Here is a 22352-nt window from a genome sequence, read left to right on the forward strand (position 1 = left end):
CCAGGCGAGGTTCGGCGGCGGGGGCGGGCGGGGGTGGCGTGCGCGTGTGCCTGCGAGTGTGAGTGTGAGTGTGCGCGCGCGAGCGGCAGAGAATCAGGAAGTCACAGCGGCGAAGCGCACACAGACATGTTTGATCGCCGTGACATGACGCGCGCGAGGGAGGAAGCGGCGGCGGCGGCGGCGGCGGCGGCGGCGGCGGCGGGGGCCGGGCCGCGGGCTCGGGCGCGGGCCTAGGGCTCGGGCCGGGAGCCCCCTCGGGCCGTGCGGCGGCCGCCGCAGGCTCGGCGAGCCCCGCGCCTCTTTTTGTTCCGCGTCCCCCAGGTAAGGAGCCTGCGCCGGCGCCGCCCGCCGAGCGCGGAGCTTGCCAGCGCTCTCCCTGCCGGCCCCCGCCGGGCTCCCGGCTCGCCTTTCCTGCAAAGTCAGGCCGGCGGGGGCAGCGGGCTCCTCGCCCTGCGATCGATCGCGTGGAAACTTTGCAGCGGGCAGCCCCGCGACGGGGAAGCAGGAGGCCTCGCCCGCCGCCGCCGCCGCCGCCGCCGCCCGTAGCTCTGGCTCCTCCGGGTCCGGGGAGCGGAGCGGAGCGGAGCGGCTGCGCCCTGGGGCTGTTGCACATCCAAACTTCGGGCCTAACTCTCGCACGGTTTACCCCAGCAATAAAATGCATATATTCCGAGTCGTCCTTTTGGGATTGCCAGGCGTTTGGGGGGAAAAAAAAAATTTTTTTTTTTTTTTTTAAAGAAGGAGACGGGCTTGGGGAGTCGAGCAAAGTGGGGGTGTTGTGCAGAATCCGTTCCTTCTCTAATGCCTGCGCCGGGTGTTATGTAATTTTAGTGGCACATGGGTGCAAAGCCCACACTGGGCTTCTCCCCTCCTTTGTTTATATAACTTTTGGGAGAGTTTTGCAAGGTTTCGCCTTTTTTCCTTCCTCCCCAGTCCGATGGACGTGGGTGCTTTTGAAACAACAAAGCGACCGGGGTTACTGGCTTATGGAGAGGTGTCATCATCGTCTCCTGGTCATTGGGCAGACTGGATTCCTAAGGACGTGTAATGGTAGAGCATGAGGGAGGCATGAAGGATACACGTTTGTCTGCTGCATGGAGTGGTTATTTTTAACGTCTGTGCGTCATGAAGAGCAGAGTTAAATTTTAAACTTCCATTTCAGAGGACTTTTTTTTTTTTAATTTATTTACACCTGGTTGTGCCATGCCTGTAGGAGCAGAATGCTAGTATGAACCGAAAGATTGTTTGTGCTGCAGGGTGTGGAGTGGAAGAGAATTTCTGTCTTAACCAAATTAAGACTCCAGAAGGCCTTGAGAGCTGTGCTAAGATAAAAGGCATGCCCAGTGGTGTGTGTGTGTGTGTGTGTGTGTGTGTATACACTTAGATATGCACATTCAAATATTTCCGTAATATTTTCCATCAGTTTCTTGGAGGGCCACTGCCCCAGGCTTGTTTGCCAACACCAGACTTGGTAGGCTTCCAGCCCACTTTGAGCACACTGGTTAAGTGTTAAGAGGTGTGGCAGGTTTGAATCCAAGTTGGTGCATTGTTATGCAAATCCAGACACACTTTCTCTTTTAGGGATCTAATTGCGCTTTTATTCTCCTGGACTTTTTTTTTTTTCTTTCTTTCTTTCTTTCTTTTTTTTTTTTTTTTCTTTTTTTTAAAGCTCCCTGACGACTCAAATGTTTGCTACTGAAAGAAGGGATTTGCAGATACCTGTTAGGTACCAAAGATATTTATTGCAGTGGACTAAGGAAAAAAATCCAAGCCTGGAGACCCAGGTCCATTAACCTGGTTGGAGGCCTTAAGAAGAGGCGCCTTGTAGGTAAAGAGCATTGTAAAAATAAATTAGGAGTTTGGGGTATCAGAAGCCTTGAAGGATGGTCAGAGGTGAGGGAGCGCTACCTTCCATGCAGCCTCTCTCTTATGAGTGACAGCAGTGACATCCTAGCTCCGGGACTGAGGACTGGCTGCACTGTGGCGTCTTAAGAAAATATTCACCACAAGAGTATGTTCAAAGCAGCTTTAGATCTTTTCTTTTGTTCCGTTTTAAAGTGGTTTTTGAGCATTTCACGTCAACTTTCTTGAAAAGTGCTTTGACCAACACCTGAGGCTTGGAATTGACAAAAAAAAAAAAAAAAAAAAAAAAAAATGCCCCTGCTTGTATTTTATCGCCAATGCTTGAATTCTGTTTAAGATATTTCTGACAGTATAGCTAGCTGGAAAGTAACACTTTGGCATATAATTTTTTTGAACTTTTTGACTTTGATTAAGAAGACATTTACAGACTGATATAAAAGCATATTCTGTTCTCTCTAGGAGACCATTGTGATACCCCTGATATTACCATAATATTTTGACATTTCATTTTAAAGGCTTATTATGTATTGGAGCAAGACCATAAAAGAGAAAACTTTCATAAATTTTAAAAGTGGTGGTGTCCTTCAGTATTTTCATGGCTTTTTTCTCCCCCCCCCCCCTTTAGAAGTCTTGCTTTGTAAACAAGGCCTTTGTTTGTCAAACTCCCCTAGGTCAGCAGCTTTTTGATACTCTAGAGAAATAATAAATCACGATTTGTGACATCTTGACATGCTGCCATGAGGACAACTGAATTATCACAAATATAATGCTAGGCAGTGTTTGCCAGCACTAGCGTATTGAGGGAGTGTTGATAGGACCTGATTTCAACCAGCACAAGTTTTGATTCCCATTATTTGTGGTCAAGATGATTTTAAGGGGAGCCATGGACAATTTGTTGCTTAACATGAGTGGACTTGGAGAACTCCCTATAAATGAGTCACTTTTCTCCCCAGCAGTATTTCTGGTGAACAGATGAGAAAATTTCCCTAATGTGAAAGCCATATTTGGGAGCTACTTTTCTGATTTTTTTCTCTTGTCACTTTTTTATGTGAAAGAATTATCTTCTGAATCACTCCTTGTCCCTAAATGTGTTCTGGTGGATTGTTTTCGACCAACAGAGGATGCTGAATTCTCTGTCATCTTTGGAAGACTTTGCATTATGGAACTTTAATCTTTAGCCAGTTGAAAAAGTCCTGGGTCATTCCGTAAGTGGTTGGGAGCAGAAGATATGGAAGGTGGTGAAGCTATTTAGTAGAGTGTTTAGGAAGGCCTGAGACGTTTCTTTTTTGTACATAGAAAGTCATGACTTTCTCTTTCTTTGCCAGAGAATACAGAAGTCTAAAACTTAGTTCTGCCAGAATCGTTGTGGAAGACAGCATGTTTATTTTGAGGTTATTTACCAGCAAGTTAAATGGGATCTTGCAACGTCGGTTTGGAAAACTTTTATGACCTTATTACGGTTTATTATCCCTTCTTTTTCTCTCATGTTAATATGGTACTTTTCATTGACAGTATTGAGGGTACATTAAAGATTTTAAGTAATACAGGCATTAAAGATACACTCAAAGATGCTAGAATAATTATACCTTAGCAAAATATAGAATGGAGCTGATGAAATTCAGGAGCCAGATAGCTGGGTCTTTTCGGATGTTGGGTATAAGCACCGTTTAGTCTTAATTATGAGTGAATAACTCATTAATTCACTCTTTTGGAGTGATGGTTTAGATATGGACTACGGAATTTGTTTTTGAGATTTTATTTATTTCTTTGAAACAGAGAGGACGAGCAGGGGGAGGGGCGGAGGGAGACAGAGAAACAGACTTTGTGTTGAGCACTGAACAGGACATAAGGCTCGATTCCAGGATCCTGAGATCATGACCTGAGCTGAAGGTGGACACTTCACCGACTGAGCCACCCAGGCGCCCAGTCGACAGAATTTTTGACATAAATGGTGCCCTTCTGGACTTCCAGATTTATAACATTATTATATAACTATAACTATGAATTGTGATGGTTTCTTCATTATGTAAGACTTGCAGAACATTCAGACAGTTGTAATGAGGCTTTATGCCTGTATCATGTAAAACCTTTAAAAATCGCAGTATTCCGTCGTATTTTTGGGTGCGTAAGCATCAACTTAAGCGTCGCTTTTTACACCAGGACATTATCTATCTATGGCTCTGCGAGCACTAATGTTCTTGAAACTGTTTAGAAACATCGAATTTAAATGTGGGGTGACCCTTTTGTGAATTGTCCAGTAGAACCTATAGAAGGCTGAAATAAGTTTGAAAAAGCCACTAAATATAAATATAATTCTAACTCCGCCCTCCTCCCCTTCTTTCGAAACCAAATTCAGTATTTGGAAATTTAAATCACTTAATAATAGAAAACAAATCTCTGACCACATATATTGTTTTATAGGTTGACAGTGGTCCAAGGGAAATTGTCTTATCAGTTTTTGTTTGTGTTTTCCTTGTTTAGGGTGATTATGTATTTCTTCACCTACTTGATTTGTGTGTTCCAGTTGTCACCATCCCACTGGGAGATGAGTCATTGATGTGGAAATTGCATGTATAGGAGGAAAGCCCTCTCCCACCTTCCCCCAGTGCTTTTGAAGTGGGCGTATGTTTACCTTTGCAGTATCTGCACCTCTTCTGTACTTTACTGCTGTGCTGTATTCATGTGTGTGCTAAAATTCTGTAACTCTAAAAAATAAACAATCTACAGGGCACCTGAGTAACTCATTAGGTTAAATGTCTGCCTTTGGCTCAGGTCATGATCCCAGGGTCCTGGAATCGAATCCCATATTGGACTCCCTGCTCAGCTGGGAGTCTGCTTCTTCTCCTTCTGCTCCTCCCCCTATCTCTGCTAGTGCTTTCTCTCTCTCTCTCTCTTTCTCTCTCTCTCTCAAATAAATAAATAAAATCTAAAAAAAATAAGATAAATAAACAATCTACAATTGAGAATTTGTGTTTTAAAGAACGTACCTAAGCATCTGTGGTAAACTGCACAGGCCTTGTAATGCAGGAAGAGGTCAGGGTGAGCTGTCACGGGCCCATGGGGTGGCCTTGCAGCCAGAGGAGGGCAGGGGTGTGAGTGTTGGGGTGCAGATCATCAGAAGAAATTCCAGAGATCACAGAGACTGATCGGAAAAATCCACGAGAAGGCACTTGACCTGACTATTCAGGGAGGTTCCAGTTGGGGAGAATTGGTGGAAGATGACATTGGAGATGATAGAAAGACTTGATGTCCAGGCTAATGCATGAATATTTTATCTAGTGTGTATTGGAGGCTTGTGTCAGAAGTTTTGATCAAGGGAATCCATGAGCAAAAACATTCTAGATTAATCCGTGGTCTCAAGTCCAGGGTAGGTATTGAAGCTGTTGAAAGGATCCTGGAGATAATGTACATTTTTACACCATAACTCATAAGGTGTCTTCAGAGGTAATATTTTACTTGATTCGTATCAGAATTGCAGTTGTAGCCTGAGACTATTTTGCCTGTTTTGTAGATGAAGATCTCGAAACTTGAAGAACTCCAATGAACTATGGTGGTGGTTTTTTTTAAATGGCACGCTCATCTGTAAATGGCCATGATCCGTTTTAATTGCAGTGAAGGTGAAGGGTTCCTTCTTGAACTTTTGTTGCTACTGTGAAAGTCAGGGCAAGTGGGGGCATGTCAAAACCCGGCTGTCATATACCTGGGGCTCATTTGGCAAGTAAGGGTTGCATTCTGCTGCTGGGTCATTGCATCTCAGCCAGAAGAGTTTTAAAAATATATATTTCAGACTCTTATATGTTTAGTATATAAATACCATTATCTTAGCAGATAGAGAAGAAAGTGGCTATCATCGTTCTTATCAGCATCCCAAATGAGGTTGTTCTGCAAAGGGGCCTAATAGAACCTAGGAGAGATGGTTGTGTGTGTAAACGTACGCAAGACGTTACAGGTCAGGGTGGCATGCCCTGAAACTAGCTTTTGTTGGTTTCGTTGCTGTGGTTTGGTTTTGACCAATTACCTAGCAATTTAGGTTCAACTAAATGTTGGAAAAGGTAGTAATCCATGATAACCTTTATAACTACCAATGGACGTGGGTCCTGCGTTAGAAGGATGCTCCATCGTAGTACTCTTTTGTTGAGGGCCTTCTTCTGATACTTGGGGTTTTCTCGTAACCACCCTCCTCCAGGGACTTTTTCCTTGGTGCAAACCTCGGGTGTCCTCCTGGAGGAGGTCCTGGGATTGTATGATAGGCAGGCTTTTTGTGAGAAAGCAATCCACCGCCCCTGCAGGGTGATGATGTTAAGTGCCAAGTTTCTGTCGAGCATCGCCTGGGGATGGTGGGGGCAAGAATTAGCTGCTGCAGTGTTTGTGTTCCCTCTCATCCCACACAGAGCTGCCCCCCCCCCCCCCACGCCCTGAGCCTTGGCCAGGTCTTCACTCTGGGCAAGGACAGTCCCAGGGCAGGTTATTTAAAGGAAGGGCAGCCACGAACGTTGTAATTTGCTTCCTTGACTGTACAACCGAAGGGCCCACAGAAGCCTGACAAATAGAGCACCGTGTTTTAATCCAGCCCCTGTTTTTGTTTTAAGATTTTATTTACTTATTCATGGGAGACATACAGAGAGAGGCAGAGGGAGAAGCAGGCTCCCTGTAGGGAGCATGCTGCGGGACTTGATCCCAGGACCCCAGGATCACAACCTGAGCCAAACTCAGACACTCAACCACTGAGCCATGCAGGTGCCCAATCCAGCCGCTTTTTAAGATCTAGTTGACTTCGAGTGGGGAAGCTAAAAGTGAACAGTTTAGCACACGAAGGAAAGAAGAATGTATTCCATCAGTAAGGCCACTGAATCAGTGACAGGTCATTTTTGTCATGACACAATGCACCTTATTTATGATGGGGAAAAAGTCACAGGAATTTCCATGTCTGTCAAGCTTTGAAAGAGCACTAGGAGGAAAATGCTTTCCAGGTTTTTCTCGAGTCTTGGGTCCAGGATCATGTAATGTTTCACACTAGGCCCAGCGTGGTTTTTCACGGTGCGGAGTGTTTAAAGTTGTATGTCTCAGATGGAGAGGCAGGAGGACTTTGGTCATGTCTCACCGTCTATCCAGGCAACCTTGGTCTCTAAAAAAGAAACTTCTGGTAGATTTATGTCCTTTATCTCCACTGCCGTTCTTACCCACTGCCCGCTCCCCCGTTAAGAATAGCAGCGCTTCTGTTCTACTTGGAGAGATGTTGCTACTTCTTGTAGGGGAATTATCAATTCCTTTATAGAGAAAGCTACATAGAAAAGCGAGAAGCCCTTCAGGTCAGGAGATGTTCTGAATCAGCAAACAGACATAAAAAGAACTCTTATCTTAACTATCTCCTGAGCCTTGCAGTTCTCCCGAAACAGCCAGAAAGACTTGAAAAAGACTGAGCTATTCTCAGGGCTGTGAGCGGGGCCTAATTTTTATTTCTAATGTTTCACCTTTGACCCGTACCCCAGTCTTTCTGTAAGTCCAGCAGCATGATAAAGATGCGCTGCAAGGCCAGGATCTGGCCATGCTTGGTGAAGACTTATTTAAGAGGTGCTGTCTGGTTGGGGTGGTTGTATCTCCCCGAAACTCTCCGTGACTCGAAAGCAAACGTGTCTGGGAGACATCCAGTTATTTATCTGTCTGTTTGTTTATTTATTGATTTATTTCTATGTATTTTTTTCCCAAGGCCTAGCTGAAATGGCACCTTCTCCAGGAAGCCTTCCCTCATCCTCTCTTCCTTCCTCCACCCAGGCTGCAAGCAGTCTCTCCTGTCCACCCTTAGCTGTGTATGCCTTCTTGTCCTGCAGGAGTTTCCATTTGCTTTCATTTTTGTTTTAAACATTTATCTGCTTATTCATGGGAGACACACAGAGAGAGGCAGAGACACAGCAGAGGGAGAGGCAGGCTCCCCCTGCAAGGATCCCGATGCGGGACTCAATCCCAGGACCCTGGAATCACACCCTGAGCCGAAGGCAGATGCTCAACCACTGAGCCAGCAGGTGCCCCAAAGAGTTTCCAGTTGTTTCCCACCCCACCCCCCATGCTATTTATGGATAAGTCCCCTTTTCCTATCTGACTTGCAGAGCCTTGGGGGAAGCCCTTGGGGCCTCTTTGTACATCCTACACTCCTTGTGCCTGGTGGAAATTCGGGACAGTTGGCAATAGATAAGTAAACGGGGCCTCTGGATATTTGGTTGGACATTACCAACCTTTGCTCATGAGCTGTGTCCACCTCACATTCTCTCCAGGGCTTCTCTGAACTTCACCGATTGGTCTGTCATCACAGCCAAACCCTGTCTGGCACAGTATCCCTCCCATTGCTTCCATCTTGGCTTCTAGGCCATTCTCTCTGCGTCCCTATGCACGGTGGCACTCCAGCCACAGTGGAAACCCTCCACCCTGGTGGATGGCCTTGCCCTGGGCTGGGATGAGAGATCAGAAGTTCCCGCTTACAGACGTGACTTTGGGCCAGCGGCATGGTCCCTTGCTGACTTCCCACCCTCATCTCTCGAAGGAGGATGTGACAAAATGTGTCCTCAACTCAGCGTTGTTCAGATTGCTGTGAAGGCCACGCGAGTGTGTTTAAATATTACCACGAGAGGGCGGGGTGGTCAGTATTCCAGCTGATTGCCGAGGGACAGCAAGGTGTATGTTTGGTCGCGGTTGTCATGGTTGGACTGGCGACCCTTAAAATTCCAGGAAGTTGAACTCCTATTAAATATGCTGATGGGTGTGCTGGGGCTCCGAGCTAAGGAGGGAGGGAAGGAGGTTTGGGCTGAGGGAAGGTGTCTGCGGTGGTTGCAGCTGTGGGAAGCTCCGCTCCGACTTTTATTTTTAAAAACACACACTCCCCGGTTGTAAAGGCAGGGTCAGGACACAGAGAAAGATAGGGTGTCCTGCTGAAAATGTCTTGGCCAAGAACACAGTGACCAGTCCTCGGGGAGCACATGAGCAGGAGGATGGGGACTTGCGGTGCCAGGGCATGGGGAGGCTGGGGTTGCCAGGCTTTACCGGCCCCCCACCCTGGACACCTTTCCTTCATTATTTCAACCACTTAACTGTGGAACAGGCTGTGCTCTTCTACATTGTGACAGTGTATAACTGTCCCCACCTTACCACCCAACATGAAAGAGAAGCAGATTTTGAGCAGATTTTGAGCGTGAGCTTGTGCACAGACACACGGCTCCTACCCTGTCCAGGTGGTCTGGGCCGTCCCTCCGCTGGCCGTCCCCGCTGTGCCCACCGCCTTCGCTGCCTGTCTGTGCCCGTCATCAGTGCATTGAAGGAGGAGGAAAAGGGTTCGATTCCTAGGGACGCCGGCGGCATGGTTGGTGAAGGAGCAGCCGAGTTGGCCAACACTGGACTTTAAACCATAACCCCAAGACCTTGGTCACAACCCGCGCCTCCCCCTGCCTGAGAGCTGTGGGAACGTCTAGCAGCCTGCAGAAATGAGGAGCGGGGAGAAGAGGCCAGGGCAATGACCTCCTCTTTGAGAGTCGCTCCTCTTCAGGATACCGGGGTGCTAGTGCAAGGCAGGAATCCAGGGGCGGCCCAGGTCCTGCCATGGAGGTACCCCGACGTATGCCACCGCTCACCAGGTTGGAGCACGGGGGCAAGAGGCTCCGAGTCCCTAGTGGGCAGGTGCAGGAAGCGTGGAGATACCCTTCTCTGAAGCCCAGAAGGACCACAGAGACTGTCGAGGAAGAGCACTCTGCCCCAGGCCCCAGGGTCGGTGACAGCCCTGGGACACGAGAGGACCAAGTGGAACCCCGCGTCTCGGGACACCCAGTCAGGACAGCCAGAGTGTCCCATTCGAGGTGTACGATCGTCCCGGATTCCTGCCTCAGCTGTTAGCAGGGGGCAAGGCGCCTCAGCTGTTAAAACTTCACTGTTTCTCTGGGCTACTACTTTCTCTCTTTTGTTTTTTTTGTCTTGTTTTTGTTTTTGTTTTTGTTTTTGTTTTAATCTGTGCTGCTTCTCGGACACATGCAGGAGGCCCATGCATTGGGCCGTTCTCTGCTTATTAAGAAGTTTCTTCTACAACACGTTCCTGTGTTCACATTCCACTTAAGTGTCCAGTATTTTTCCACTCTTCTTCTCATCTGTTTTCCTCTTTTAGGAGTTTCCCTTAACAAAAAACGAGGAGCATTTAAAATTTTTTTTTTCTTTTTTTTTCTTATGGGACCGTATACAAGGCATCACAGCACTCGGCCAGATTCCCCGCCGAAAGCGGTCGCAGAGGCACGAGGTAGTGCTGCGGGGTAACGTACACTAAAACATACATAAAATGTGGAACCTGGGACTGCCAGGCGGTGTGTTTGTCTCTTCATTGTTCAAACTGGTGGTAGGTTACCGGAATAGCTATTGAAGCCCATTTCAAGGTAAACCATAACAGGAAGTAAGCAATTTCCTTTTATTCACTAAAAAATAAAGGGGTGTATTAGTTTGCTGATACACATGAAAGAACATTCTAACTCGTAGTACCTCTGGATTGATGTCAGCTTCCTAAATTTAAGATGCTGACTGAAGGAGCCTGTATGTGAGGGGGTGGCACGCCAAAAAAAAAAAAAGAAGTTACTTCCGCCTGCTTTGTTAATCATAAAGAATAAATAATAACATTTGGCTCTCTAGTGAATTCAAGGCTATAATTCACCCTTGAAGCTTCCCTGTTGTTTTAGAAACCACTTCAACTGGGTTCTCTGAGTCCCATCTTGTATCAGCAAAACACGGTGTCACAGTCGCTGCAACGCATAGCCTTTCATTGCTTCCTGTTTTTAGCCCAAATTCATTTATCAGAATGGCCCAAATTCTTGCCGACACTTCTTAGATTTCCTTACGCGAACATAGCTCGGGCACGGATTACTCTCTAATTTTTTATTTATAAGATAACTTGATTCTTAATAGTTTGCCCTTAGCATTCGCGGGCAGTTCATTGAGATCTTTTTCCGAGCACTTGCGACGTGCGGGTCGGAGGTGCGGGGGGCCCCGGGGGAGTGAGGAAGAGCCTGCAACACCCTGTCCTCCTGCCGTCACCCGCGAGGGACTCCGCCGGGGGCACAGCAGCTTGCGGGGAATGGTGCTTCCCCTGGGACCTCATTTCACTGGAAAGGCCCGGCTGTGAGTGGCCGGGAACCCTGTGGTTCATTCCACTCCCGTCACTGGGCAGTGGCTGGGCGAGCAGATCACGGAGGGGGTCTCATCCTGCGTGTCCTGAGGTTGACAGCAGCGAAGTTTCTGTGCGTACAGGCATGTGGCCCCAGATAACAGAAGGTCCTGTGTGACACTTAACTCTCACTAGGGTCACTAGGGCTGTTCAGCGATCGTTGATGGGAATCTGAGAAATAGCTTATTTGTGTAGTTGGGCTCATATCCAAGATGCAGGTGTACCCGCACCCTGAGGTGTTCCCCCCAGGATGGTGGGCCGGGGGGTGGGGGGGGATGCCAAGAAGTCCTGGAGTGTGGATGATGGAATATGGCTTTCCCGAAATCGGGAACTGGGATTTTCTCACCTCGCCTGTGCGGCCCCATCTGGTAGTCGTGGGTGACTTCCCTTGGGAATCCTGGAGCCCGGAGCAGCCTCGGGTGATCCGGGGTCTCGGCTCTCCCACTGGTCTTCAGTTCATCAGCCGGCAGGAGGACCACGGGTGAAACCGTTTCTTCTGGTCGCTTGGGGTCCAGCGGAGATGGTGGGCGACGTGGCCCTGCGCGGGGGGCTGCTGGCTGTGCGGGGCCCAGAGCTCGGACCCGGCCGACACTGCCTTTTGGGCTTGGCCAGTGGCTGTTCTGCGTGGGTATTTGGACCCGTATTTTGTTTGACTCCCACAGTCCCTGCGTTTGTCACGATGGACAAATTCTCTTTAATCCTCAATTTCTGAAATTGTACTTCTTTCCCCTTTTAACCATCTAGAATTCTCTGTAAAGTTTCCAACGCTCATTTACTTATGAAAACGTGTCTTGGTTGGATATTCTTTCAGAGGTTTTATGGTTTAATGGCTTTGGGGGGTTAATGACTTGTAAGGTGCCCAAGCCAGTAAGTAATGGAGAGCATCTGTTGACTCCAGTAATAAATTTCAAACTTGTTTAGAATTCTGCTTATGTGTTAAATTTGAGTTTCTCTAGTGAGTCTTTTGTATCTTAGATGATTTATATCTTTCTGGGGAATCATTTAGAGTGTTTTTTTTTTTTCTTTTAAACAAGTGGTCTTCATAAAGACTGGGGCAGATGGATATATATCACACTCACTCAAACATCTGGACAAGACAGGGCAGTTCTGTTTGATGTTTGTTACAGAAATGGCACCATGAAATACTAACAAGTTTCATTCTGATCTTAACATCATGTTTAAGACATTGCCTTTCTCTTTTCTTCTTTCCAACTCAGCATCACTCTACTGACTGGCAAAGACAGGAGAAGTAGATGTCCACACCCACAGACCCTGGCGCCATGCCCCATCCAGGGCCTTCACCGGGACCGGGACCCTCTCCTGGACCAATTCTTGGACCCAGTCCAGGACCTGGACCATCCCCAGGGTCTGTCCACAGTATGATGGGGCCAAGTCCTGGGCCTCCGAGTGTCTCGCACCCCATGCCAACGATGGGCTCTGCTGACTTCCCACAGGAAGGCATGCATCAAATGCATAAGGTAAGAGTTTCTTTTCTTTTAAAGATTTTATTTATTTATTCATGAGAGATACAGAGAGGGGCAGAGGGAGAAGCAGGCTCCCTGTGGGGAGCCCGATGCGGGACTTGATCCCAGGACCCCAGAATCATGTCCTGAGCCAAAGGCAGATGCTCAACCACTGAGCCACCCAGGCATCCCAAGAGTTTATTTTCTTGTTCACTCTTGTCTTCTGAGTCATGGATGGCTAATATCCCTAATAACTCCCCCCACTTCCCCCCCACCCGTCACACACATACTTTTTTTTTCTACTATTGTTAACAAGAGAATCAAGTGAGGTCTTTGTCTTATCTTGTCTGTTATTAAAAACATACGTTCCAAGGCTCTATTATTGTTACAGATGTTATACAGGAAGATCAGATCTTGGCTTTTTGAAAAATACTAGATAGAATTTGCAGCTCTGACGACAAGATTCTGTGATTTGTGGGCTGCGGGTTGTGGGCCTGGTGAATAAGTGTATTCACGAATAAGTCTTGATTTTTTCCCCCGACTGTATATGTAAAATAACATATCATCCACGGATGGATTGTATTGAAATTTATTCTTATTCCCTAAGAATGTTGATATTTATTTTTCAAAAAAACAGATCCCACAGAGAAAGAAAGAAAACGAGTCATTTTCTAAGGCATAGTTTTAAAAGGCTTTATTGTAATGAAATAGTTTTCCAGGGAATTCCTAAAATGCACTTTGCTATCTCCTCTGTCGAGTGGCTTTATTCTGATTTCGGAAGAGGGCTGGGACTCTGCAGAGCACAGGCCCATTTGTTTGTCTCTGGACTACGGTTATAATTTCTATTTATGAGGCTTGGATTGTGGCTGTAGGAATGATTTTATCAGTGCAACTTGGCGGTAGGCCTTTTGCAGGAGATGCAGAGAAGAGCATGTAGCCTCTTGAGAAAGCCAGCCAGGTCCGGCAACAGTTTGCTCTGAAAGTGAGTAAGTAGCCAGTGAAAATCAGTGAGGCCACACTGCACGGGACCTAAAGGTCATGCCTGACTTCTGGATGGTGGGGCTGCCTCCTGGGATTAAGTAGGCAAGCGGTGGAAGATGACGTCAAAAGAGCATGTCTTTCCTCTAATTGTGTAAGACTGTAGGTCAATTTTTCAGGTATAGCATCAGAGCCCAGAAGGGAAGACCCTTTTTCTTTCTTTCTTTCTTTCTTTTTTTTTTTCCTCAAATTTTGTTTGTTGATGATTTCCCAATCAGGAGAGCAATATATCCTTATTTTGAAGAGTAAAACCATACTGAGATAAAGAAATGGTTAATCCTGGCTTCACCCCAGGTAACAGCTTTGTGCTTGCTTTTTATAAGTTACCACCCATCTGCTTGTTCCGCGAAAGTACTGTGGAAAACCCAGGTACATACATCAAAGAGGTCTGATTTTTTTTTTTTTTATTGTTGTTTTGCTTTGACCTTAACAGAATCCTATCATCACTGTTTAATGACTCTGAAACTTTCTCTTTTTCTTTGATAACATATCCTGGCCAACCCTCTCCTATCCCCAGGTTCACTCTTCGCTTTTTAAGGCTTTTTTTTTCCCCAACACATTTTTTAGCTTGTCAGGTATCTAAAGAAATAAAGCCACTTATTTTCCATATCATATTCTTTAAGAGATGTATTGAACATATAGCCATACTGAAATCATTACACTGTCTTGTGTTCATATTAAATTAATTTGGGAGCTATTATAAGGTCTGATCTGTCACTTGTGGGCCTTCGTCCAAGTGGGTTGAGGAACTTCAGGATGGTTGGAGGCTGTCTCACCTCCTGAAGGAGAGATTGAGCTGACCTTTAGTATTATTCAGGCCTTGGGAAGGTAAAGGTGTGACATGGTATAGGGTCACCCGGAGGATTTTGCACTGGGTCGTTTCTCTGGGTGATTATCTCTGCCGATCCCTTCCGTTTTGTGGCCTAGCGTCTTTGTCACATTTTCTCATATTCTCTCCCCACACCACCCCATTTCTCTTTTTTGTTTCAGTTTCTTTTGTTTTGCCAAGAGTTTGCTTTTTTTTTTTTTTTTTTCCCATCCTGCTTTTCCTTAATCCCAGCCACTCAGATAATTCCCTGCGAGGGGACACGGTTAAGTGCCTGGAGTTCACACCTGCTGACCAGATGCCTTTTCCTAGAGTCTTTACAGGCAGCTCTATGCCTTGTCTTTTTCCTCCTTCTCCCTCTGAGAGTCAGCTTTTTGCTTTTCAACATCACTGGAAATAAATAAACAAGTGGCCTAAATACATCTGCTTGTGTTGCTTTGATTCCCTCCCCATTATTACTATTTAACAGACTCAGAGACACTCTTTATACCAAATTCTTCCCATTTTTCTTCTGAACATCCTCTTTATGGTAAATTTTTCCTCTTTTCAAGTGCATGCTTTTGACTCTGCAGAAATTAACTTTCCTTTCTGTAAAACTGCAAACACTCATACTTTCTTGCTTGAAGTCATTTGGTTTCTATAAACTCCTGGAAATATTTCTTTCAGGCGGTTCTGAAAATTGCTCTTCCAGTTTGGGGAGGAATAGACTTTTTTCTTTCTTTTTTTTTTTTTTTCAAACACATGGTCCACTGCCCAATTCTGGATTGGATTAATGTCAACTCGATGGCTCTTTATCGTGTGCCTGTTATGTACGAGGCCTCATGTCCTGTTTCCAGTCTCTGTGTTTTTAACTCCCCCCCCCCAATTCTGCCTTTAAAACATTTTCAAGTCTTCCTCTCCCTGTGGTACAGATTCATCCATCGTACCTTCTTTCTCCTCTGGCAGTACTCTGCTCCTCCCTGGCTGTTCCTCTTTTCCCAACTGCATGGAAGTTTCTGGTTTCGACTTTTAAACTTTCCATAGAGTTCTTTCCTCTCCAATGGGGGGAAAAAATTACCAAAAACATGGATCATCACCTACATTTCAAAAAGTCTCCCTTTGGTCTTTGAACTAAACTTCAACCTACAACAGGTCTCGGGACTTAATTAAAAGGGTAGTGAAGAATAGCTTACACCTGTCTACCTTGTGAGCCGACTTCATTTTTAGTTGTAAGCTTTTGACATTGTTAAAGAAAAAAATCCAATTGTTTAAAGCCTTAACTTTTGACTAATGGATGGTTTTGCTAATCCTGTTGGTGTCATCTTATTTTTTTTGCACTCACCTATAAAACATGTGCAATATATGATGATGCAGGTAGGATAGTTGTGGAAATATATAACTGTCGTATGAGCAACAGATGATTATGCCACTGTTTTGAAGACTTTAAAGGTGAGCGATCTCAATGGTCCAGAGGGAAGTTTTGTACCTTAAAGAGGCATCTAACTGATGTTCTTTAACTATTTCAGCCCATCGATGGTATGCATGACAAGGGGATTGTAGAAGATATTCATTGTGGATCCATGAAAGGCACCGGTATGCGGCCACCTCACCCAGGGATGGGTCCTCCCCAGAGTCCAATGGATCAACACAGCCAAGGTTTGTGTCCACCATACACCTGATACTGGCTCCGTACCAGAGTCTTTCATCTTCCTTATTGGTTGTTTTACTTGTGACTTCCAAAGAACGTGTCTAAGAAAGATTGAATCCCACAGTCTTCTTTTCCCCTTACCCGGACCAATGCAGCTATGATTTGTGTGGGCAGTTTAATTTTCAAAATACTAGTAAATTCTACATAAGCCACCCTGGGTCCAAGAAATTTGCAAAGGGGCTTTGTGTACTTTGTGCAGATTCTTTATTATGATCTTCTAAGATAAATTAGGTCCCCTCCATTTTGTAGTTGGGGAAGGCAAAGCTTGGAGAATTTACTGTGTTTTTCCTAAGTTAAGGGCCAGAAGAATCCAGGTCTGTCTCCAAATGACAGCATAGATATGAAAGTAAGATGAGCCACCTGTGTCCCTTGAAATGCATGCTCATACACTGTAAGGTGGCTTTTTCTGGCAGTGGAATTAGCTGTCATTGCTGGTGGGTGGTTGTATTAGTCTCTTTGGGCCGCTGTAACAAATTCCTACAACCCAGAGAGCATAAAACAACAGAAATTCATTTTCTCCCAGTTCTGGAGGTTGGAAGCCTGAAATCAAGGTATCAGTAGGGCTGTGCTCTCTCTGAAGGCTTTCGGGAAGAATCTTTTGTTTCCTCTTCCTGGCTTCTGGTGGTTGAGAGCAATCCTTGACATTCCTTGGCTTGTAGACCTCTCATTCCAATCTGTCTTGGTCTCCATGTGATGTTTTCCTGAGTGTCTGTGGCCGTGTCCACATATCCCTCTTCTCATAGAGGCACCAGTCATTGGGTTAGGGTCTCCCCTAATCCAGTATGGTTTCATCTTAACTTGATGACATCTGCAAAGCTCCTATTTCCAAATAAGGCCCCATGCCCAGGTACTGGGGTTTAGAGCTTTGGCATATCTCTGTAGAGGACATAACTCACCCTGCAGTAATGGCCAATCAGTATATGGTATATTTCTCTTCTCCTTGGTGCTTTCTTCCCTCACTGTTGAAGTATCATAGCAAAGATACCTTAGTCTTTGAGTACAGTGTAACCTGTTTTCAGGATCATGAAACGGTGGTTTCAGCATTCAGGGGCATGCATTAATCGGGGACCAGTTAACACTAACATGTTGATCTTCTTATTCAAAGTTTGTGGTTTATGTGTTATTGTATATACTCCCTTGTAGTTTAATATATGCAAAGGTTTTTTTTCCCCTTTATTCATGATCAGCCATCCATCCATCTGAGGAGAGATTTTTGACCTAGGATTTAGAGAAATGTATTCATAATTTAAATATATATATATTTATATATAACTTAATTTATAGGAAAAATTAATACTTTATATATTTCTGTATATGTATTTGTGTGTGTGTGTGTATATATATATATATATATATATGCAAATCATGGAGGCATAGTAATGTATCTTCACTAATAGTCAAGCAGGTTTTGAATATGCCAGCCTCTGATCTGATTTTTTTTTTTTGATCTGATTTTCGATGTCAGACAGATGTAAGGGTTGCAGATGACTCCTCAAACATTGACCACATTGGCAGAGCAGCCTGATTCGTGGGGACCCTTTGCAATATTGGAAGAAATTATTTGACCCATTCAGTGTTAAGAATGGATTTAAGCAACACTCCCAGGTTTCACAATTAAATTCTAAGGAGCCAGGTGTGTTCACAGAACTAATGTAAATTTCATTTTTACTACCTGGGAGGTGTAGATGAGTGACATTCAGTGATTCTCAAAGCCAGGTGCCTGTTCTCACTGCTCCTGGCTCTACAGTACCTCTAGTTGTAGGGCTTGAGGAGAAAAGTTCGACTCAAACACTTTAAATGCATGAGTGTTAGCTGAGTGTTTTTACTTTTATGTATCTTAAAATTTCTCTCATTGCTTGTTCCCTTTTATTCTTCTTGGAGTCCCCAACACTTGGTACAATATCTAGCACATAAGTGGATAGATACCTAGTTAATTGTGTTCAGTTAGGTAGAGAAGTGAACCGATGCATTCACAAGTCAACAATTTTAAATAGATACTAACTTTTATAAAATTTCAGCACATTATAATTACTTAGGGATGTAGGGGGTCCGCATTAAATGGGATCAGTATTAGCATATAATATTTTTCTCCAAACTAGCAAACTGCATTGTAGGCTGGGCAATGAGTTATTTAAAAGCATATTTTGAATAAAGTAGCATTGATATAATACAGTCTTATTCTTTATAATGATCTAAAAAGAAATTTAGACTCTGTAATAGCATGTATCTTTAAAAACCCCATTGTAAAAAACCATTTATAAACACACAGGTATAGAGAGGTGTGGTATTGATTGGAGAGCTGCCAGCTTTAACTACCTAGCAACGTATTAGGTTATTTTGAGGTATTGGTTGAGAAGCAAAACCATTTCCTTCAATAAATACTGAATTGTGTACCTTATGGTCCCAATGATAACACTGTTTATTTTTAGTCTATTGGATAGGAAAAGCCTTGAAAGGCAAGTATATAATATTTAATGTATATGTGTGTGTGTGTGTGTGTGAAAATTCATATAAAATTGGCACTTTTAAGTTCAAGATTATTAAAAGGAGAGACATGACTGCTTCTCTTGAGGCAAGGTGAAACCAGGGAGATAATGGCCCTCGAAGACTAGGCAAGGAAAACTGCCACTTTTGGACTACTTTTGAATGAGTAAGTCAAGCCAGAGTTCAAAAAGACCAGATTCTATATCGACACTGGCATCCTGTAGACAAATGTATATTCGCTCTCAGGCAATTTCTTCACCTTGTTTTCCTAACTAAAGATAATTACTAAAATATGTTATGTTGTTTCATCATTTAGATTCATGTTTTTTCCTGAAGTTTTATGGAATGCTAGTCATGTGGGAGAAAAAAACAAAAGGAACCTCTCTCTTTATCTGAAACACTGTTGCATATTTAATGTCATACTGTGATAGAATGATTCTATTAACATCCCCTAGATTTTCTAGGGAAAAAAGAATTTTCCATCCCTAATTTCTTCTCGTCACGTTGGAGGTAAAATTTTGTTGCATGGATTAATTCCAGAAAATGATTTCTATTCCACTCTCAGCTTCTTCCTTAGCGAATTTGAGATAAACGTAATCATTGTGGCTGATAAAACTGTCTCACCTTCCAAGCTTCATTTGCCCATACTTCATAGTTTAAAAGAGCCACTTAGTAAACAGTTGAGTTTAGACTGGATTGTCTGATGCTTGGGGCCATTGTATTAACCATCCAACAATTTATCTTGGGTAAGCTATAACTGATAACCTTGGAAATAGGAGAGACCAGAAGGCAGGAGACGCGTGACCCATTTCAACACCTTCTACTATGAAAATGCCAGTAGGAGATTTTTGGCAGGAGGTGGGAATGTAAGCCTCATTAAGAAGGAAGAGCGTTAATGACAAAGTTATATGCATGTTGTGGATCCTTTCTAAATATTTTCTGTTACAGGTAACAACATACTGGACTTTAAATTTCTGCCGGTCTTGCAGGCTGCTTTCGGGGTCATTTTCTTGGCCAACATCTATGACTGACTAGAACCCTGATGGCTGAGTGGTTTGCCCCCTGTTACGAAGTAGGGATTTGGGAAATGATTGTTAGTAGATCTTCCAGTTCTGTTCGGGGCAGGTTTCTTCTGAATGGAGCTCTGCTTCTCACCAGCTGATAGCACAGAACCGACCCTTGTCTTAGAGCATCTGAATAAATTTGTTTCCCTTTCCAAATGGCAATTTGAGATCAAAGTAATTATAGCCTTTCTTTTTAAAAAGATTTTATTATTTATTTGAGAGAGAGAGAGAGAGAGCAAGGGAGACCGAGCAGAGGGATGAGCCAGATGAGCGGCAGAGGGAGAAGCAGGCTCCCTGCTGAGTGGGGAGGACTCTGGTATGGTGACGAGAACCGAAGGTAGACACCCATCTGACCGAGCCACCCAGGCACCCCCATTACAGCCTCTTTTCTCTAGTCTTTTGAATGCTGGTGGTGAGTCCCCAGTCAGTGTCGGTCTGATATTCTTGGACCTTCATCCCACAGAGATGCACAGAGCTCTTTCAGCTCAGACCCAACATGGGTTCAAACACACAGCAGATGTCTAATAAACACCTGTGTGATGACCTTTACAATAATTGTGACTCATGTATGTTTGTTAAAGGGCAAAGACCTTGAATCTGATATTTTCTATTGTGTCTTAGGACACCTGTGACTTGATTAATTAGTACTTGGTTTGAACTCAGGGCAACTTTTAGGATTGCAGGAGGCCACTTTGTTCCCTCCTGCACCTTGGCTCTCCCTGAAACAATGCTCAGTCATATATTTTTCTAGGAATTTTTTGGCCAGGATATATAGTTCATCTCCTGAAATGAATTCCTTGAAATACTCCATGTATTTTTCTTTTTTTTTACTATTCTTTCCCAAGGAATGGATTCTTAAATTCCCCACATAGGTCTCTTAAAACCCAAAGATTATTCTTATGTTTTTGTTATATTGTAAATGGTTCTAGAAGATTATTGAGACTTTCAAGTCTCTAGCTTATTTTTATAAAACCAAGCAAATATTAGATCTCAGAAAGAACATAGACACATCGGAGTCAGACGGACTTGGGTTTGAACCTTAAAGCTGCCAAGACCCAATTGTGTGACAATTTTAAAACAATGAGTGACAACACTTAACTTCTGGTGCTGTTGCAAGGATTGAGGAAGTAAGGTGTGCTCTGCTCACATCCCTTTAATGGTCTTCACCGTGTCTGTGCTCCCAACAGCCTGATGTCCACTTGGCCAGACCTCCGTCTTTCTCCAGTGGATGTCAGCCCCTCTTACCTGCACCTGGAAGAGTCCCTGGGGACTGATGATGCCCAGAGTCATAACCAGAGACCTAAGTAGTGACTGGTGATCCTAACAGTGTTAATACCCCAGCTCCCCCCTCCCCTTTCCCACCTCCTGGACCTTCCTACCTTGTTCCCTGGATAATTTGGAGGCAAGTTACTGACCTCATACCCCAGGGGTTCTGCATAGCATTAGTTGGCAGGCACCCACTGGGGCACCTGCTGTCTTTTTCTTGTATCACCTTACTAGACCCCTGCCATCGGGCCCCCACCTTCCAGATAAATCCCCTGCACTCAATCCTTCAATCAGGCTCTGTTTCGAGGGAGAACTCAACTATGCACCTTGGGTAGTGCCTATTACAGTGGAGGCCCTCCATAATTGTTCAAAATAATAAACCAAATAATAATTTGCTGTCCCCATGAGAGACTGCTCATTCCCCCTTGCGATATAGCACACACCTCCAGGTTTCGTTCTGGAGCTCGGAGCTACTTGTAACATATAATCCTGTCACCTGGTGCCTTTGCTCTAGGTGTTCAACAGCCACTAACAGTTTACCTTCTAGGACACATGTGGCCATTGATCATATCGCTTGAAATGTGGCCTGACCTATTTGAGATGTGCTGTAACTGAGTATGAAAGAAAAAAAAAGAAGGTAAAATTGCTCTTTAATAATTTTCATTTTTTGAAATGATAATATTTGGGGTATGTTGATTTCAGTGAAACACACTATTAAAATTGGCTTCGTTTCTTTCACTTCTTAATGTGACTACTAGAAAATTTTCATTATGTGTATTTGGCACGTAGGAACTCGATAATTACACCTAGTTATATAATTATTAAATGATGATATATACTTTACATTTCTAGCAGGCAGCGCCGTCGTAGAAAATCATCAAAATAGCCTGGAGTGCCGGGCTTTCAGGGTCACTGGGGGCAGCGGTGTGATCTCCTTTCCTGTTTTATTCTAGGTTACATGTCGCCACACCCGTCTCCGCTGGGAGCCCCAGAGCACGTCTCCAGCCCTATGTCGGGAGGCGGCCCGACCCCACCCCAGATGCCGCCGAGCCAGCCGGGGCCCCTCATCTCGGGCGATCCGCAGGCGATGAGCCAGCCCAACAGAGGTCCCTCGCCTTTCAGCCCTGTCCAGCTGCATCAGCTGCGAGCGCAGATTCTCGCTTACAAAATGCTGGCCCGGGGCCAGCCCCTCCCCGAAACACTGCAGCTCGCAGTCCAGGGGAAGAGGACGTTGCCCGGCATGCAGCAGCAACAGCCACAGCATCAGCAGCCCCCGCAGCCCCAGCCACAGGCCCAGCAGCCCCAGCAGCAGGCCCTTGTTAACTACAACAGACCATCTGGTAGGTTCATGTGCAACCAAATGAATAATGCGATGGTCCAACTCGGCTAAGAAGGACTGCTAAGGGCGCAGAAGCGCTGGGTTGCTCTACGCCCAGGGCTGACTTAGCCTTTGTTGTACCTCGTTGGCTTCCCTTGT

At 44.8% G+C, this 22352-nt stretch overlaps 1 protein-coding gene across 5 annotated transcripts in view; it reads left to right on the forward strand.

Moving 5' to 3' along the window:
• The window catches only part of SMARCA2 (SWI/SNF related, matrix associated, actin dependent regulator of chromatin, subfamily a, member 2), a 175119-nt gene that overhangs the window by 2344 nt on the left and 150423 nt on the right, over window positions 1-22352 (forward strand). For 4 of the 5 annotated variants that reach the window (XM_025423415.3, XM_049092459.1, XM_025423418.3 and 1 more), the window contains exons 2-4: window positions 12265-12525; window positions 15880-16009; window positions 21829-22215. In XM_025423415.3, the coding sequence (XP_025279200.1) occupies window positions 12301-12525; window positions 15880-16009; window positions 21829-22215 (742 nt within the window). In that variant the 5' untranslated portion in view covers window positions 12265-12300. Of the gene's footprint in view, window positions 1-189; window positions 322-12264; window positions 12526-15879; window positions 16010-21828; window positions 22216-22352 lie in introns of those variants that run through there. The other variant, XM_025423417.3, reaches the window with a different exon arrangement.

The sequence above is a fragment of the Canis lupus genome, chromosome 1 (assembly GCF_003254725.2).
Source record: "Canis lupus dingo isolate Sandy chromosome 1, ASM325472v2, whole genome shotgun sequence".
Classification (NCBI taxonomy): Eukaryota; Metazoa; Chordata; class Mammalia; order Carnivora; family Canidae; genus Canis; species Canis lupus.